The sequence below is a fragment of the Malurus melanocephalus genome, unplaced genomic scaffold (assembly GCF_030028575.1).
Source record: "Malurus melanocephalus ecotype Western Australia unplaced genomic scaffold, MMel_1.1 scaffold_2, whole genome shotgun sequence".
Taxonomy (NCBI): Eukaryota; Metazoa; Chordata; class Aves; order Passeriformes; family Maluridae; genus Malurus; species Malurus melanocephalus.
Genome location: NW_026623234.1, coordinates 1,326,369 through 1,344,898, shown reverse-complemented (window position 1 = coordinate 1,344,898; position 18,530 = coordinate 1,326,369). Strand labels below are relative to the sequence as shown.

The 18,530-nt window shown below is 37.6% G+C and overlaps 1 protein-coding gene across 1 annotated transcript in view; it reads right to left on the bottom strand.

The window, feature by feature from the left end:
* The window catches only part of EXT2 (exostosin glycosyltransferase 2), a 67,129-nt gene that overhangs the window by 13,358 nt on the left and 35,241 nt on the right, over positions 1–18,530 (bottom strand). The window contains exons 8-9 of the mRNA XM_057364235.1: positions 14,119–14,308; positions 2,133–2,299 (exon numbers count right to left, since the gene is read on the bottom strand). Of these exons, the coding sequence (XP_057220218.1) occupies positions 2,133–2,299; positions 14,119–14,308 (357 nt within the window). The remainder of the gene's footprint in view (positions 1–2,132; positions 2,300–14,118; positions 14,309–18,530) is intronic.

Below are 18,530 nucleotides of genomic sequence, written 5' to 3'. Positions count from 1 at the left end.
TCATAGGTTTGTCTCAACAATCTGCTCAATATGGCACTTAATTTTCCATCAACATTACAGTGCAGTAAGCTCAATTCCTAGAATCAAAAAGGAACAGGATTTATAATAAAATGCAAAAAACTGCAAAACAAACAGTTTCCAGTATGCCAAACTAAACAATCTCATGTCCAAACAGTTACATTCAATTACARAATATAAGGACTATTACTCAGATAGTCCCTTGCCACTAAGGCATGTGGCCACAAGGCCAATAAATGAGCTAGCACRAACAGTTAGACCTGCTGGATTTCATCCTAGGGGATGGCTGCAGGTTCTCTAATTGCAGCAGCTACAGGGGAATTTGCATCAAATTTTCTTTGCTTCATTTTTGTTTTTATGACGATAACCTCRTCCTGTGTGAGTGACCAGACTCAATATATGTGATGTTACAGCCATTCTCCTTTGAGGGTGTTAAAATTAACAGTTCAGACACACAAACACCAAGATTCTGCTTTGCACAACTTCTGGCTGACACAGCTGGAACTCAGCTGCAGTTTGAACCTCTGCTTCAAAGCCCTTCAAGCCTGCTCTGCCAGTAGCAGTAATTCATTTGGAACTACTTACACAGTCACCTAGGTGACTTCAGTAAGTCACTACTTAGTCACTTCATTTGGGACAGCYTCATGAAAATGGAAATCAGATTGCAAATGGAGCAAGGATTTATGCAGCATGCACGTTATGGATCTGCTATCTTTCATCCCATCAGATCACCTTCAAAAACTAGTAGTTATAATCACCAACACAGGCAACAGTRAGTCAGTTTGCAGAACTGCCAGCATTGATTGCTCTGCTGTTGCAGTACTGTGGTTAAAACATTTCRTGTAGACAACAGAGTACAGAGAAGGTCTATGTGGCCAAAACCCCCTTCCTTCAGTTGTCTTCTCTTCATTCCATCTTTCACACTTCATGTATTAACCCGCYACTCTTAACTTGGCAAGGGAAGTATTTCCTTTCTGGAGACACACTTGATAGATTAAACCTCTGTCTCCACTATTTAACATCTTTGTTATTACTTCAGCATACCTACATCATCACAAGACATTTCTGGAGTCCAAAAGCTKGTTACTTGCTAACAGCCTCTTTTACTCAAGAGGGAGAAAGAGCCATATTTTACCACATAAAATTTTACATTCTTTTACGTACATTAAAGAAATAATTCCAACATATTTTTTAAAAGTGTCAACTTGTATTAACTGCATTTAAGATTGCTAAAAATTAGAACCTGYATGTACAGGTCCACTGAATTATTCAAACCTTTCTTAAAATGCAGTATTACATTTTCTAATGTTTCTGATTTATTTATAAACACAGCAAATTTTTGTCTCAAATACACACATATAACAGTAATGGAAGATTATGGACTGTGTCATACACTCAAATACAAAGAATTTGAGTGTATGAATTTGAATTAGGTAATTCCTGGAAGACAGGAATTACCTAATTCAAAACATAGTTTTGGAAGGAAGACAACAGTGTTGCTTTAAGCATACTTATAACAAACAACTCAAGTACCTATGAAGATTGTCACCTCTTTATACTGCCATGGGTAACTGATTTGGACAAACTTTCTGTTTGTCCATGCCCTCATTACTACAGCAGCTGTTGAAGCTCTGCCATTTCAAGCACATGATGCATGTGTCCCCTCCTCGGAATTCTTCAGGTCCTCTTTTCATTGAACTCCACCTTACTTTGGCATGTCTTCAAGAGGCCTCCTCTGTTCTCARCACTTAATCTCTGAAACTTGTCTTGTCCATCAAGACACGTTCACTTGGCTAGCACTTCTGAYTTATCTGAAAACTGAAGCTCTTAAGAATGCAGTTCAGTCTTCAGACTGCTACACCACACCAATTACACAACATTTTCTGGAGTCTCTTGGCACAACTCTGCCAGTTACTGAAAACCTCTTAGCTGGCAGGTTTTTCCACAAGGTAAGAACTATCTGTAAAATTATTTCAGTCAGCATTGAACTGTTACGGTAAAGAGAGATGCAACAATCTGAATCAGCAGACTGTGCAGTGGTTCTTCCACTTTATAAATACATACAATGCCGAAATGGACAGCTTAAGAGATGAGGAAAACGACAATTATCTTACCTCATAGCCAAACTGGAGTTCATCTGAGGTTAGCATAATGATATCATCATCAATAGCCAACACTGCTTCTGTTTCAATCTCATCATAAGGGAAGAAGCGATTGCTAAGTTTATTTTCTGCAGTYCTAACAACTTTCAGTGGAACACGAATCTTTGGCCAGAGGGAATCTAAAAAGAAAAATTAAAATAAATAGAATTCAATATTGTACTTTACTTTTGAGTCTATCCATCTTAGCTGCTCTTTACTCTTTTCTTCTTTGCATCTAAATCAATGCTTCTTAATGGCGGATTTACACTTGTTTCAGTTTGGCAAACACAAGAGCATACGAAAGGAGACAGAAGTTTAATTACATTTTCCTCTGTAGCTCTCTACAAAGAGCTTCATGGGYAGCTACATTGGGGATAGCTGCCCAAAACAGCAATGTGCAGTATTCACAGAGAGCAAGTGTAGGAGTAATACCTATTGGTTTAGGACAGACAGCACGAAAAGATACTTCATTCAATTGCAACTAAAATAATTTGAAGCAGCAGTATGCAAACACTGACTGCAACTCTAGGGTCAGAAAGAATTGAACTAAGAATGTTAGCTCCATCAAGGACTGAGAAAAATAAATTTTATTCTATTAATTAAATGTTTAGCACTATTGACTGTTAACGAGTAGATTCTGTAGATTCTCAGCAATTTGTTTTATCTTCAAAGTCCTAAGTCACAGGGCACCAACTGAAACACTGGAGGCTCCCTCCAAACATCAGGAGAGACTTTCGGAGTGAGTGTGACTAAGCACTAACACAGGTTATCCAGTGAAGTACTGAAATCTCTACTCTTAAAAGCCATCTGGAGATGGTTCTGTTCAATGTGCTTGAGATGATCCTGCCTGAGAGCCGGGTTGGACAGCAGATTCCAGAAGTCCCTTCCAAGCTTAACCATTCTCTCGTTCTGTGGTAAGTGGAGTCTATAAGAACTGATACTAGGTCTGAAGCCACTGAAAATTTCATGTCTGAAATATAAATTGCCAGTGAAACTTGCAAGTGATACAAAGCCTGAAGATATGAAAAATAGTGATGACAATAAGGTCATACAGAGCTTACTAAACTGCTTAGTAAACTAGGTGCATTTGAACAAAAACACATGGACAGTTTGACACACAGCTAAACACCAGGACCAAGGCAACTTTTTCCCTAAAAGCAGTTTCTGAAAAGAATTAAAGAGACAGAATGGACATTAGCTCTCAGTATGCTGCTGGGGCAAAATGGATTAATGTAATTTTTGTATATATAGGTGGGTATGTTGTAAGAAATGGGGGCAGAAGGCAGGGCAATTGTACCTGTATGCAGACACAGACAGACATGCTAAAATACTTTCTCAAATCAAAAGTTTTTGATTTGAAAATCAAATACTTTTGATTTTCAAATMATGTTAAAACACTGAAAATAGTGCAGAAAGAACCACACGAGTTATTTGAGGTCAGGCGAAAATGCCTTTTGGTAGAATGTGGAGATCAATCTGTTTAGTTTACTAAAAGAGGGAACAAAAAGTGGATTTCATTAACATGTACAAGCACCTACACAAGAAGAAAAATGCATGTGTCTTCAACAAACTGGAGAAAGACATAACAAAAAACAACGATTGGAATCTAAAGCCAGGAAAATTCAAAGTATAAATAAGRCAGACATTTTTAATAGTAACAGTGGTTAACCTCTGGCAGAAGTTGAAAAGGACAGCAGTTGGTTGTGTACATCTTGTCTTTCAACAAGACTGGGTACCATTACAGAAGTTGCAGTCAAGTCAGAAGCCACTGGACTGAAAAGAAAGGCAACGTGGTGACTCGTGACTTACAGGTCGACCCAGATGTCTCACTACACCTTCTGCCTCAAACACTATGAACAGTGAGATTGTTGACTGTCACCAGGATAAGAATAGGAAGCTTGAATATAAACTACTAGGACATGGGGAACAAATACAGAAATTCAGAAAAAGTTTAAGGAAATATGATCTTTCTTTTAGTGTTTTCAGAACAAAAAGTGGAAGTTAAAATAGGTTGGCAATAAAAAAAGCCACTGTAAGGACTGAAATGAGAGAAGTCCTAACCTGAGAAAATTATTTAGGTTTTTAAACAACAACATATGATCAAATTCTGCAATTGTGCTCAGCCAAAGTATCTGAAGAATGCTGGCTGACAGACAACACCAAAAATAATGGGATGCAATTATGTACACACTTCCAAGTCCGTTATAACCCAGAATCAGGTCTGACTCCAAGACAGTTCTGCACTCTTTCCACTGTCAATCTATTGCATTAGGAAGACAGTACCAGAGAAGAAGAGAAACTGCTTCATTCCCACATTGACAAGCAAAATTTGCTCTCAGAACGGGGTGTCCACATCCTCATTGCCTCTGGGTCTCTCARATTTAACAGCTCATACAACATGCAAAAACCCCACAAATCTGCACACTGCTTAAAGACACCAGGGTCTGAACACTACTTCACTTGGGAAAACAAAGCAATATTTCCAAACCACAGTAAGTCCTCAACAGTCAGTTTTTCTTGGAGCACTATTTTAGAAAGGAGGATTGGCATGCATGGGTGGCCAAAAAAAAAAAAAAAAAGAAAAAGAAGAAATACAGAGTGATATTTACTGGCAAAATTTGTATTTAGTATTCAGTTTCCTACCCTGAGTTTTTTTCCTGTGAGATTGAAAAAGTGTCTGTAAAGTCTACTTTTATCTGCGTGGTCTTGTAGACCATGGCCTTTATTTGACACATATGCACATTCTTGTCCTGTTTTGCTCACCTCTTGTCCTTTTACTAGAAGGCATAAGGCATTRGCCCTAACACACTTGAGTGGCTTGTCACACTGACCACTAGCCAGCTGGAAGGGTTCAATCCCACTATTGATGGATTAGTAAGGGATCCCATTACTACCCCAATAGAAGTCACCRTTAGCCACCAGCTGGAGAGATATAGCCAGTTCCTTGGGGCCACAACAAAAATGTTCAAGAGCATTGATTCCAATTATAGCATTATGAGCTCATTTTATTCTCAGCATCRTAAGGTCTTTGAAAGCCATGCATGAATCATAATGTGAAATGATGATTCCAGTAGGACACCACTGAAATTCCTAAATTTTCAGCTTACTAGTCATTGGAAMCTCAGGAGGCAGTAACACTGAATGACTGGAGCTGTTTATTGCAAATAAGTACTCTTGATTACACTCACTGCTTTCTTACTGGTTTACCATTCAACACACAAGCACTCATTTATAAGACATTTACAGGCACCTCACAAAGACACATATCATTGCCTCACAAAGACTATAGACTGTGTAATGTTTGCAAGCTACTTAAAGACCTTTGGGTAATTGTCTATAATTACCCAAATGTAACACCATAATTGGTGYAAAATAATTTTGAGCAGCCTGCCAGGTCCCAAAAATACTCTACTGTTATAAGTGTTTCAGTAGCAATCAGAATTGCCATAGGTGTGCATGCATTTTGAATTTATATGTAGCATCAAAGTTTACATTTTATACATGTTAAGTATTCTTTTATTCAGTCTTCTCTCCATGTTTACCACATGTTCAAAAATAACAACCAAATTGCAGCAAAGTGCAGGAATATACTGAAACAAAAGCTGAAATTGAAAAATCACGAGGATGGAAAAATAATAATTCAGAGAAACAAGCATGGCATAAAAGCTTTTTCCAGCTCTTTAGAAAAATCAACTACTTGATAGCTTACTAACAGACATGGCACTTGCACAATAAATGGTTACAGAAGAAAAAGCAATGAAAAGTGTATGAAAAATGAAGATGTAATCTAATTATAATCAGCATGCATCTCAGATGTCAGCAAATCCTCTTAAATCCACATGATTTACTAAGGTCTTGGAAAGTCTCTCAAAATGACCAGTTCTCAACAAGGGGTATGTTACTGTCAAATATTTGTGCTTTGAGAAGCACAATATAAAGTTTCTGAATTTAGCCTTAGATTAATGAAAAGAAAATATAAGCATTTTGGAGAAACTTTGAATAAAGTATTAGGGCACCAACCACTCTGCAGCATGCAAAACAGACAAAGCTACTTGCTGGCTAGAGGCTGATTTGATACTGGAGATTGCTGCCCCTCTAGAGATGGAAGATGGAGAGATGTTATGACACAATGAGACCTGGGTAACCACTTTGGCAGTTGGGGCAAAACTGACTATCATAAAGGACAGCAGGCWCCATGAGAGATCCAAGTATTACAAATTAGCTCTGGCACAGAAACTCCAGAAGCAATATATACATTAAAATASACACTTCAGAAGTCAAAGTTTTAGAATCCATCAGGAAGGTTAAAACTACCTACATTTATTTCAAAGGACGACAAARGAAAAGCATTTGTACTTAAAGAGCAGTCAGAAACAGGGTGAATCACACTGAATTTTCAGACACTGCTGGAAAGTTTGAAGGTTTCCTCAGCACTAGCTAAACTTATATGGAGGAAATTGTCAGTTTACTAGGCTTTGTTATAACAGAAGGTAAATGCACAAGCTTTATTCTTACAGTATGACAGCCCTGCACCCTTTAACAAAGATAAAAGAAGCTGAAGAAAAATCTTACATCATGACACGAGATCCTTCAGGTATACAAAGGTAAAAATGCATGTTTGGACTGGGGACTACTATTTTTTAAAAATCAGTGAAGACTCCATGATGCAGCAAAAAATAGAAGCAAATTATGGAAATAAAGCTCTCTGGAGCGCATACAAGTCTATGTATATATGGATTCTGAAAAGAATGACAGGCACCTCCTGTTGTGCATCATACTGAAATAAWCATGAGAGAAGTGTTTGAATAACACTTATACTTGCTCTCTGGTAATGCCTCAGGTCACGCTTGGCACTATGCGCTATTCAGGACTATGGATGCAATCATTGCYGGAGATGCCCATAGGAAAAACAGAAAACACAAAATCAGTAGTTTCCCAAMTTTGCCAAATGCAGCTTCCTCTTCTAGTGGGCTTACAGACCCTAACCACATATATGGCTGTGTTTCTAGCCAGCCCACAATTCCACCATTAATTCCACGCCTCACAGCAAATTTTTCAAGCATGATTTCAAGATGATTTAAACAGTAAGATAATTAAGTGGCATAGTTACATTCCCAGTTAAAACACACAGATAAAAGAGTATAAAAAAATCCCATCCTCTAATTATGCTACAACTCAGCTACAATTGCCAGTGAATCACATAAGACATGTAAATTAGAGAAGGGAGGACAATCATCAGAAAGAGGCAACTTCATTATAATCTAAAGGAAATACCCTCTCACACAGAAAACCTCTCTTACTTTCCACACCTCCCTAGGCTTGTGATCAGCTGTTTGTAATGCAAATGTAACTAATATAAGCTTGCAGACTACTTATATAAAAAATGATTTCTTAGTCTGAAATCTAGGTTTCTCAATACTGAATGAACTGTTACATCATACATAAAAGGGGAATAATTACAAATAATAGAGCACAATATTTATATGGAATGTATTATTTCTTTTCAAAGAGAAATGGCACTGTGTCATAGTACTCCCCAATTCAGTACCCMCACCAAGACTCTCCAAACCACGTGTTTCTCTCTCGCTTTTTCCCCTCCCCCTTCCTGCTGCAGGAGGACAAAGAGGAGAATTGGACAAAAGGTAAAGATCATAGGTTGRGGTAAAAGCAACTTACTGGGAASAGCAATGAGATAAGAAAATGAACACTAGCAGAAACAGGGTACAAGGAAAGAAATTACTCACACAGAAAAATCCCCAATAATAGACAATACCAGACACTCCGTCCACCAGGTTTTCTCCACCAAAAGGAACCCCTTCTCTTTGGARGAGACTCCCTTCCCCCTRYAATGACGTGAGGTAGTACAGAATACTGAAGTGGTACAGAGAAACCTCYGTGTCTGGCCATGGGCCCTCCTGGCTACTGCAGAAAAGAACCCTGTCCCGGCCAGAACCAGAACACACCAACATGTTGTCAAACAACACCATTCTCTGTATCCTTGCTTCTGGGAAACTGGGGAGTTAGTAACAACTGAAGAAGTCCTTTTGCAGCACACACATAATTGTCKATCTTGTCAGCAGACAAAAGAGTATTTACAAAGGAAATTACTTGTTCTAAGTATTAATCATCCATTCCCAGTTTCAACACCCAACCTAGGGAAAATGAGAATCAGTACAGCTGCTGTACAGAGCTAACCAATATTCTTGGGACACCACTTCTAAGTAGTAACAAGTTCAAAAAATAGGAAGTGATACTTGAATGCAGATGGTTTGCTGCATTTGCAATTGGAAGCAGCACRTAAGGATAATGAGGAGCTGGAAATACACTGTACACTCCTGATGGTAAAAACTGAATGCTTGCCAGTATTAAGAACAATATGACAAATTTTAGAAAGATCCACTTATTGGTTAATATCACAGCATTTTGATGACTCATACATTTGTACAAACATTGTTTTTCTGCTTTACTGCCTCAGTAACAACAGCTAAGAATATCTTATGACTAGTGATAATCTGGGTCCAGAGTATYAATTCATATTATGCTCTAACTTCCCAAAACTTCTACGGACCCCATTTGGAAATATAAAAAGGAAAAACCTTTCCAGAAGTTATGCAAGGTAGACAAATACCAATAAAAAACTGGGATAAAGTATCTTTAAACATCTGATCGTACAGAGCAGAATACCATCCAGCACACTCAATTCTCATTCCTGAAYTTTTGTAAAAGCTCTTATCTGATGCTCATTCTAGCTGGTCTATAGTGGTTTGCATGAATACAACTAATTGAACACTGTTGATGAAATATAATTAATACTTTTTCAGTCTCCAATACTGAATGGGAGAATTTASTTGGAGTCTGAAGTTTCAAAAATCTATCAGAAACAACATCAAGCATGTTATCTTTATTTATAACCAGAATTCCTTCCACAATGGCTCAGTGAAAGTCTGTTCACAGATCAAAACAAGTGCYTTCTACCTATGTCACAATGTTTATATTGTTCTACAGAAATGCACAGAATTMCTGCTTATACAACAAAAGAAGAGTTTTTGTTTCTAGGACACTATTTCACCCAGTTTTGTTAAGATGAGCTTGGTAGGGCTAACTTTCTAGACTCCCTTAGGAAATAATACTGCAAAATGTTTGTAAAATGACTTATGGAAGACTAAAATTACCATGAATTAGTTCTCTAGTTAACTAAGATGGCATTAAGTCCATCATCAAGGAGCCAAATTAATTAAAAACTTAAAGAGAAGTTATAAAAAACATTCCTACTAGTGCTGTCTACTAAAGGTGCAATACACAAAAAACTCCAAACCTGTCACTGAAAATGGTTTTATTATTCTTTCTTAAAGGTAACACTTCCTTAAGACACAGCAATCCAAGGGATACTCACTTTCTTTATCCTCCAAAGTTTACATCAATGTTGTCCATTAACAGCATCAAATAGAAATACAAAGATTATTATTTCAGAAATACCATAACAAGTTTATCAGCAACTTAGCTCCAGGATCCACAACTACACAGCAAATACACATTCTCTAAAATACACTTCTCATTTTTATAAAACGGAACCTAAAAAGGAATCAAGCTACCACAMATGATCTGTAGCTTGTTGCATATTTACTAACAGTAATGAATTGATACATTGTAATACAATTTATGTGGTAGACAAAGTGGTTTCTTCACTTGTCTGAAACAAATGTTGGTGCAAATTTCTATCACAGACTATTTTCTTGAATTTAAAAACCAACCATTTAGAATAATACAAATGAAAGGGAAAAAATGTTTAGCGGATGGAGGAAATCATGATTTCTATACAAATATTCCCAGCACCAGGCGCTTGGACCACAATGTTTGTTTTAATTGATGCAGAGTGAGTCAGGAAAGAAAAATAATTGTTTTCTTCCTGCAGTATTTCAAAGTTTTTAGTATTTTTATTAGCATTACACACAGTCATGGACCTACTGACATTACTGCTGCATTGATGGGCTTCTTGCATACAATGCATGGCAGACAAAATATGCAAAACTCAGCCAAAGACAGAGCAGAGATCACATCCCCTAAATCCAGCGAGTACTTAAGATAACAAGCTGATTCTATAATGCTTTTAGGTTCCAGATTAGAATCATGATTGTATGTGATGCTTTCTTTCTGCCATTTCACATATAGGATTTAATATTTTTATCACCAAAAACACTCTAAACTTCAAACTCTCATGTCTTTGCACAAGACATCTGTGTTGCTCTTAGATTTATCTTGTTTCTTTTCACTGATTCTAAAGAAAACACAGAACCATGAGTTCAGACTTCCAAACATAGTTCTCAAACATTAAAAAAATGATCCTTGTAAACTCTTAGGACTAAAGAAAAAACAGTCTTTAAATTGCTATCGATATCTAGCCCGTATATATGTGGTTTTACAACTTTATCTTTTTACATGCTATTTGGTTGAAAACTTTCCAGTCAAGTGTTTAATTAATCCATTGCCCTCTTAGCTACTTATTATTTTATCAACCAGCATTAAAAAAAAAAAAAAAAAAATTGTCACATCAGAGCTGCATCTGCCCTGGGAGGCCTAGGTTTGAAAGGAGTTTGTTTCCAAACATCCTGCTCACTCCCACACCTGTTACCACTGCACAGCAGCYGAGATCAGCTACAGCCTCTTAGCTGGGATGCTCAGCAGTAACAATGGCAGTAACCATCTGTGATCTTACATGATCTTACTTTTTGTACAATATTTAGAGTATTTCATTTTTATTTGGTTTTCCTCCTAAGTCATGAGTTAGGCATCATTGCATTACATAAAGGCATTATTGCAAGTGCAGAGCATTCACTTAAAAAAAAAACAAAACAAAAACACACCTTAAACAAAGCAAAACAAAAAACCCAATCCACAACCAAACAGAAAACCCCCAAAACAAAAAAAATTAATATTATGTTTAGAATTTACATGTACTTTAAAACTTTCCATTGCTATGGACAGATTCCCACTTCCCTCTATTTCCAATACAAATTGTTTTGATAACAATGATATTTTCAGTTATATTTTTCTGGTGTTGACAGAGGGAAGAAAGGAGAGGCCACATGTCACTTGGCTGGCACTTTGCCAGCTGCATCCCAGGAAACCTAAATCCAATTCTCAATTTAGCACACATACTCACTAAGGCAGGCAATTTGGATGTTCTTTACCCAGCCCTCTCACTTACACACACAAAACAAAATGAACACATGAAGGGTTGCAATGACAAAATCCAAGATCTGCTTCTGTACCAAAATACATCCCTTAAGTGGAAATGACCGAAAAATACAGCACTTGATGCTCTAGAAGGTTAAGCACCTCTGCTTTACTACAACCAATTAAAAATAAATAGCCATAAAAGTGCAGATACTACYGTAGGGTAATAAATTAGACTTTATCAGTGACAGTGGTGCACATTACAAACTTCAAACTCATTCCTTGTTCTAATCCATCAGAAACTTCCTGGCTTTAACAGGCTATAAACAGCAGAAGCTTTGAAGTCCGAGGATTAGGATCACTAATAGACAGACTGAACGAGAGACTGGCTGAAGAGCCAAGTGGAATGCCCTGCATGGACCTGGAATAAAACAAGTTAATTTAATCAAACTGACCTCTCTCTAGCCATAGGCCAAGAGATTACAATGGTTGTAACAGCAATAAAGGGACAAGGGACACTAAAAACAGTTATTTGCTTCAATGCAGTGCTTAGGCTAATGCAAGGACAAAACTGCTTATGCTTTCAAATGAGCTCTCAAGTCCACAATCCTAAGGTCTATAGGCAAAGGCTTTTTTTTTAACTAGTTTATGACTTAGCGGCAGTAGAAGCAGAAAAAAATTAAACACACTTTAATTTTCAAGATTAATACAATGATTGAAAAGGTTATTGTAATGATCTATTTGCTTCAACTCTCCTGTATCTCAAACTCACTTGAAGGAAACGTGGAAACAATTCGTTTGTGTTAAATCCACCCACATTCAGTAATCACATAACTGTATATATCACTAAGCCTTTTTTGCTATAGAAAATAATTGCTTACTGCAAAAATTCCAGTTGCTGCCAATTTACACACAACAATTTTTATTCTAAAGGGCTACAAAACATTTAAAAAATTACTAAACCTGAGGTATTTAGCACAGAAGTAATAAAGGACTCTTTTCAAAGCAAACAATAAAGCTCCCCTGCTTCAAACTGGAGCAAGCTGCCAAAATGGCAAATGAGTCAAGTTAATGGTAGTAATAGCTTGGCTCTGAGAAGCTCTTGGGAGATGGTAAATTGTGACAAGTGATCAGGGATTATTTTCTACAGTGTATCTTACTGCTGTGCAGAATAACTAACCCTGAAGAGTAGAACTAAAGCAGCTGAAGCCTCTGAAAAGTGAATTATAAAGTGAAATCCTAACAACACACTTMATTCACTATAGGAATGACAGAGGAATCCATAATACAGCATTTTTTGAACAKGTATTCCTAGAAGGCAACATTTCTTGTCTCACAAAATCCCCACATTTTCAGAGAATGACATATCCATACATACAGAACACAGGAATTAGGCTCATAYACAGCTACTGTATCTACAACATTTAATCCTGAATCAGAAAAGGGGCTTTAATTGCCTAGCACAATGCTCAGGATTTTAGTAGTGGTGTTCAGAACTTGAAGGTCACTCTAGGGAATGGTAAGCATGGAAATAAAATGAGCAGCATTGGAGAATCTGTCTGGCACAGGAAAGGATTACCAAAGTCCAAGCCTAGTTAGCTTCTTTAACATGGGGCAAGACCTCCCATTTTCKCCAAGGTGATTTCATAATGCAATTYACTACTCATGACCTATGTTTCCAACTGAAGACCTGGGAGAAGGTTAGGAGCAGCCTGGTCTCATGAGGCAGGCAGCCTGGGGATGGGAAAGAAGGGAGTTGGCTGGACACAGAGCAGCCCATGGAACGTGCAGTGACAATGCATGGAAAAGAGTAAAAAAAAAACATGGGATAAGGATCTTGGGTTTGAAAATGTAGGCATCAAGCTGTGAGGACTGGGCAGCCTGAGTCTGAAGTCCTGGCACAATGGGATACAGTACAGCAGTATGCCAGGCTGGCAAAGCACATCTCAGCTACTGAATATTAAACAAATAATTGAGAGATTTAAAGCACTGAATTCACACTGGAGTCATTAATATGCCATTGAAACCAAACCTTCTTCCAAAAATCTACACATTTAAATAACTTGGGAAAATGCCTGTGAATGTGTTCTCCTTTTAAAATAACAACAAATTAAAAAACCATTTAATAACCATGCAGATGACACCAGACACACTCAAATATTATAAAGAGCAGCACAGTTTGTCATTTRTGTTGGGAAGAGAAATATTTTAGAAAAGACACGTATTGTCTTACTGGGCAAGCATTAGCATTCTCAYAAGATATTCTAGTGAAATGGAAACTGCATTTTGGACACCCAAAATGTCCCAAGTTTTCATTTCATCAATCAAAATAGTCACTTATTTATAGCTCCAAGCATTCAAACTACTTTGTTGCTTTGAACCACATTTGCTCTAGAAACATTCCAGTAGCAGTAATACCATGAGAGACTGTCTAAAGAGAAACAAAGCCCACTATTGACAGATCAAAACCAGGCCTCTCTCCTTACTACTCCCCCCAAAAACGTTAAGGACAGAAATGTTTCTCTAAAACTGTATTTGTAACTTTTGATTCAGAACTTAGAAGCASAACCACTGGTAGGCTTTTTTTCTTGTCATCTACTTTGGCTTCTATTATTTAAATTCCAAACACATTGCCACAAAAACCCCAAACTGTTTATTTTGAAAGAACCATGAAAAACTTCTTGCATATAAATGGTCTAGAAGAGAGGACATTCTGTAGCAAGTGTCAATAGACATGCTATGCCCAGTTTCACCTTCCTCCACCACCCCTCCCATGGCTTCTTACCTTCTGGTGGATTCTTATTCTGGTTGTTCCAGACTACCAACAATTTGGATAGACTAGGCACTTTAGACACCTCTGTGATGACTCGGAAAAGGCTCTCCACCCGGTCATAGGTCAGAACTATGGCTGTGAAACCTTGGGACTGAGGTGGGATCAGTGGAAGGAAGAGTGGGTTGCTCACACTGCTCCATTTCTGTGAAGGAAAGCAAGAAAACAGCAAAACAATTTGATTAAAGTGAATGATCACAATAGGGAGTAATTCATATAGCCAGGCCCTAACCATCAGATTTGTAATTTGCTCAGATCAAGCAGGCTGACTCTTCAATTCTGACTTCAGCAATTTCTCAAAACCTTTATTCCAATCTCTTCCTTACTTCATTTTTGTTTTTTTGTCTAGCTGTAATGCTGCAAACAAATAGAGGTTAAGGTAAAAAGTAAATTGGAAGAGGCAGATTTGTGGAGAAGAAAAACCATGGTGAATTGAACCCAGCTAGCATGGCTCAATTCTCATTTGCTAATCACTATTTCAAGACATTTATATGTATAGTCAGGACTCAATAAACAAAGAGAAACTTAATTAGCACTACAGTTTCAGAGTGAAAAAGTGTTAACAACAACAAAACCAAAGCAACAAAACGATAAACTTGACATAAAATGTGCACCCAAGAAAAAAGGGAAAAGCAGGTGTGAAGAGGAATAACTAGCTTCCACAAAGTTTGTTCAATGGTGGAAACACCTATTACATTAAAAAAAACCCAAACAAAAARCATGAGATGCAAAGATGAATTTCAGAGAGTWATCTGCTCCTTGTGAATTTTAACTAAGGCATCCCCTTCAAGACTTTAAAGGTCTTACTTCAATACACTGTCAGCATAGGGAAGCCTTCCCAGATGGCAAAAGACAAGACAGACAACTAAATTCCCACTGAATGTGCCAACCTCCTTTGGAGCTGACAACATGGGGGAGGAAGCAGTGAAAGGACCATTTCACAAGCATGAAAGCACCAGCATTTTAGTCTCAATTTTTCCATTCCGACTGACGTTCCAAGCAGGGGTTGGACAGAGAAGCAAAGGGAAAAACCAAAGCCTCTGGGACAAGGTGAAAAGGGGATTTGGGAAAACAGAAACTGAGCAATGCTGTTTTGCAAGGACCTTTTGAATCCTAGCCTGTAAAAACTATGAACACTTTAAAAGGCTAGTAACTGCCAGCAGTTTACAGAAATACTGCGAAATTCTCCAGCTAAACTGAYACCATAAGCCTGCCTGTATCAGGAGGAAAGCATGTTTCATAGATTCAGAGTTACCAGGTCATATTTGTAGAATGTAAATGTTGAAATTTTCAGTTTYCTTATTCAGTCTTCAGGATACTTTATATACCAAAAAATCAATCACATGTTTAATGGTTAGACACCTCCAACTCAAATGACTTCAAGGATGAGGAGAATAAAGAGCCTATTTACTCAAAGACATCGTAACATTTTGATCATTTTGGTAAAGGAGAAAAAAATATGACGTGATTATGATTTCCTTCTATGAACAAATCAAAACTGAAGAGAGGATAAATATGTGAGGAAGAAAAGTTAAGCACAGCATYGGCACACTCTTTTGYCCAGGATGGTCTAAAGGTATGTTCYAGGCAAGGATCTGTYAGTAGGAGTAMTATGTTTTAGTACACTTCTTGAAATAGATGGAAAAACAAACTGGCCTTCAGCTACACACACTTTATTGGATCTGGTAAAAGCAGTATTCATCTTACTGTTTGTGAGTATCCTAATGTAAAACACAATGTGCTCATTTTTACCAAAAGAAACAATAGGATAATGTAGAAATAGTAGYGGCACAATATGGAACTTTGGCTCATGAAAGGGACATGGCTACCTGTAAAACCACATTCAGTAATTCAGAAAATAYATATCCATTACTTAAGCAACTGATACATGCAGAGACAAATCTGCTTTGAGATTATTACCTTTTCTACAATTAAAGCTTTTGTAAATACTTTGCTAGTTGTAGAAGATGACTGGTGGCAGATGGGGATAGCCCTCTGATTTTGCTGCAGCTTCAGTAATTCCTACAGCAAATCACTACCTAAGYGTTACCAGAGCATAATCCACCTCATTAAAGCTCTACTACAGACTTGWTTCCACAAAACCCCCACCCCAAGACTGCTTTTTTCCAAATGACCCTGGTAATGTCAAGCAGCTTCTTAACACAACTCTCAGAAACCCCTTTTCATTAATACTCGAAACAGAGGTTTAACATCAAAATCAGAGTGCCAAGAAAATAYTATGTTTCTGCCTTACAAAAAAAAAACAAAACTGGTAGACATCTGCAGACAATGTTCTATTTATTACTTAGGGGTAAGAATTGCTACCTAGATTAATAGCTCCCATTTGAAGTTTTTCTAGAAACTTTTTCTCTCTGTACACAGCACTTCCTAACAAATTGGTTGCTATAAYACCCTTTGAAAAGGATTATTCCTTTTCCATAATCTGAGACTATTTTAGGTTTTTACAGAAATAAATACATCATGCATATATGAGCAAGCACATGCATAGGTACCTATAATAGTAATGAATTTCTCTTATAAACTTAAATTTTAGTTTCCTTAAATCCCAACTTCTACTACTTTCAGAAAKGCATGAAAATTCTCCCCTGCTGGTCATAACTTAGAAAAAATAAGGCAACTTTTAAAGAGGTTTTGCTCCTGCACCTACTAAAGGATGATGGAGGGAGGGAAAAGCCTATAGACACACACTAATGGATGGGAGAACCATGCCTCTCATTTGAGAAAAACATTTCAAAAAGGCAATTAAGCATCTCTCAAGTGCCATTAAGAGCCAACCCCCTGCCGCCTGCCTGAAGAGTGTGTCTACAGTCTGAGACCTATTGACCCCACTTTCTGCAGGAAATCAGGCAAATTCAAGCCTCCATAATTTGCTAAAGTATTCCAGATTTCTGCTTGGGAAAAGCAAACCATACAGGCAATTAATACAACAGCAACCTAATTAAATCTCCATTATGGCAGCAAAGCATGAAATGGCTAATGACATAGGGATGGGTTCTCCCAGTCACTGCTCAACCAAGTGAGGAAGGCACATTTGCTCCATTCCCATCTTTATTAACATTCTCGATGGAAATTCACAGAAACTTTCRCTCTCAAAGAGGAGAGCAAACAGCAACAGTATGGACTGATCATCAATCACTTTTCTTTAACAAAGTGCTGATAAGACAACTATGGATAAGACAACCCCTCACTATCGCCATCTCAGCTAATATCATTAGACATGCCAGGATAATTAATGCAAGATTAATAGGTTTCTTGCTGTGAATCATTTTTATGGGTAAAAAGGATCAAATTCAAGTGTTAGTTTCCTAAGAGTAATTCCATGTCACTTAAGTCTCTCAGACTCAGTTGTCTGAGAGCTCTTTGCAGTTCATCTGAAAATCCAAAGTACCACGAGTGATAGTGAGATCTTTGGAATAGCCTGAAGCTGGAAGAGAGAAGTCACAAATGGTTATGTATGCACATAAGGATTCAGACTGCTGCAGCTGTCTTGTGCATGCTTTCTACAAGTGTGCATGTGTAATAATTCTTTAGAAACAAGGCACCTTCCTTTTCTACAGCTAGATCAAATATTGTCCTCCCTCTTGGTCATTAAAAACAACCTAATTCTACTTTAGGAAAAAAAAATACATTAAGGACAAGGTATSAAGAGAGCTGAATTCTCATTATGTGGGAGGCTTCAGGCTGGACTTGATGTGGAGTCTTCAGGTTCAACTTAGCAGAGAAGTKTGTAACAGACCTTTCTTAGCAGGGTACAGAAGGAAGACAGGTGGGAGTTTCAGGACATCAGTGAACACAAATGGACTGAGAAATGGGCAGTTCTTATATTTAAATGCTACAGAGCCTCAAAGATACTGGCAAAATATCAGGACAACTAGGACTCAGTCCTACCCCAAAACTTCTTAATTGGTTGTTCACCATTGAAAGAGACTTGAAGAAAGGTTCGGTCGAGACACCAGAAACGACACCACAAAATGGTCTCTGGGAAAACAAGGTTGTGTAAGATCTTCCACATTAAAGAAGAATCAAGAACATCCCAGCTATCATTTAGTAGGAAAATTCAGCAACAGCACTTAAGAATGAAATTTCATTGCTCCCATAAACAAGACAGTGAGCTTTCCTCCCTGTGCATTTTATTTTCAATACCTAGCCTGCTTGTTGTAAACTATTATTAGTGAAACCACATAGTCCGAACAACATCTCACTGTCTTTTAAAAGCACAGGGGTAAGGCCAGCAGTGTGTTGAACTTAGTAGTTAAGCAGCTCTTCTATGCATCTAAGCAAAGCAGCGATRTAGCCCCTGCCCCTGTTGGTCAAGGCTTTCTAAGCTGGGTTTCTCTTAATATCAA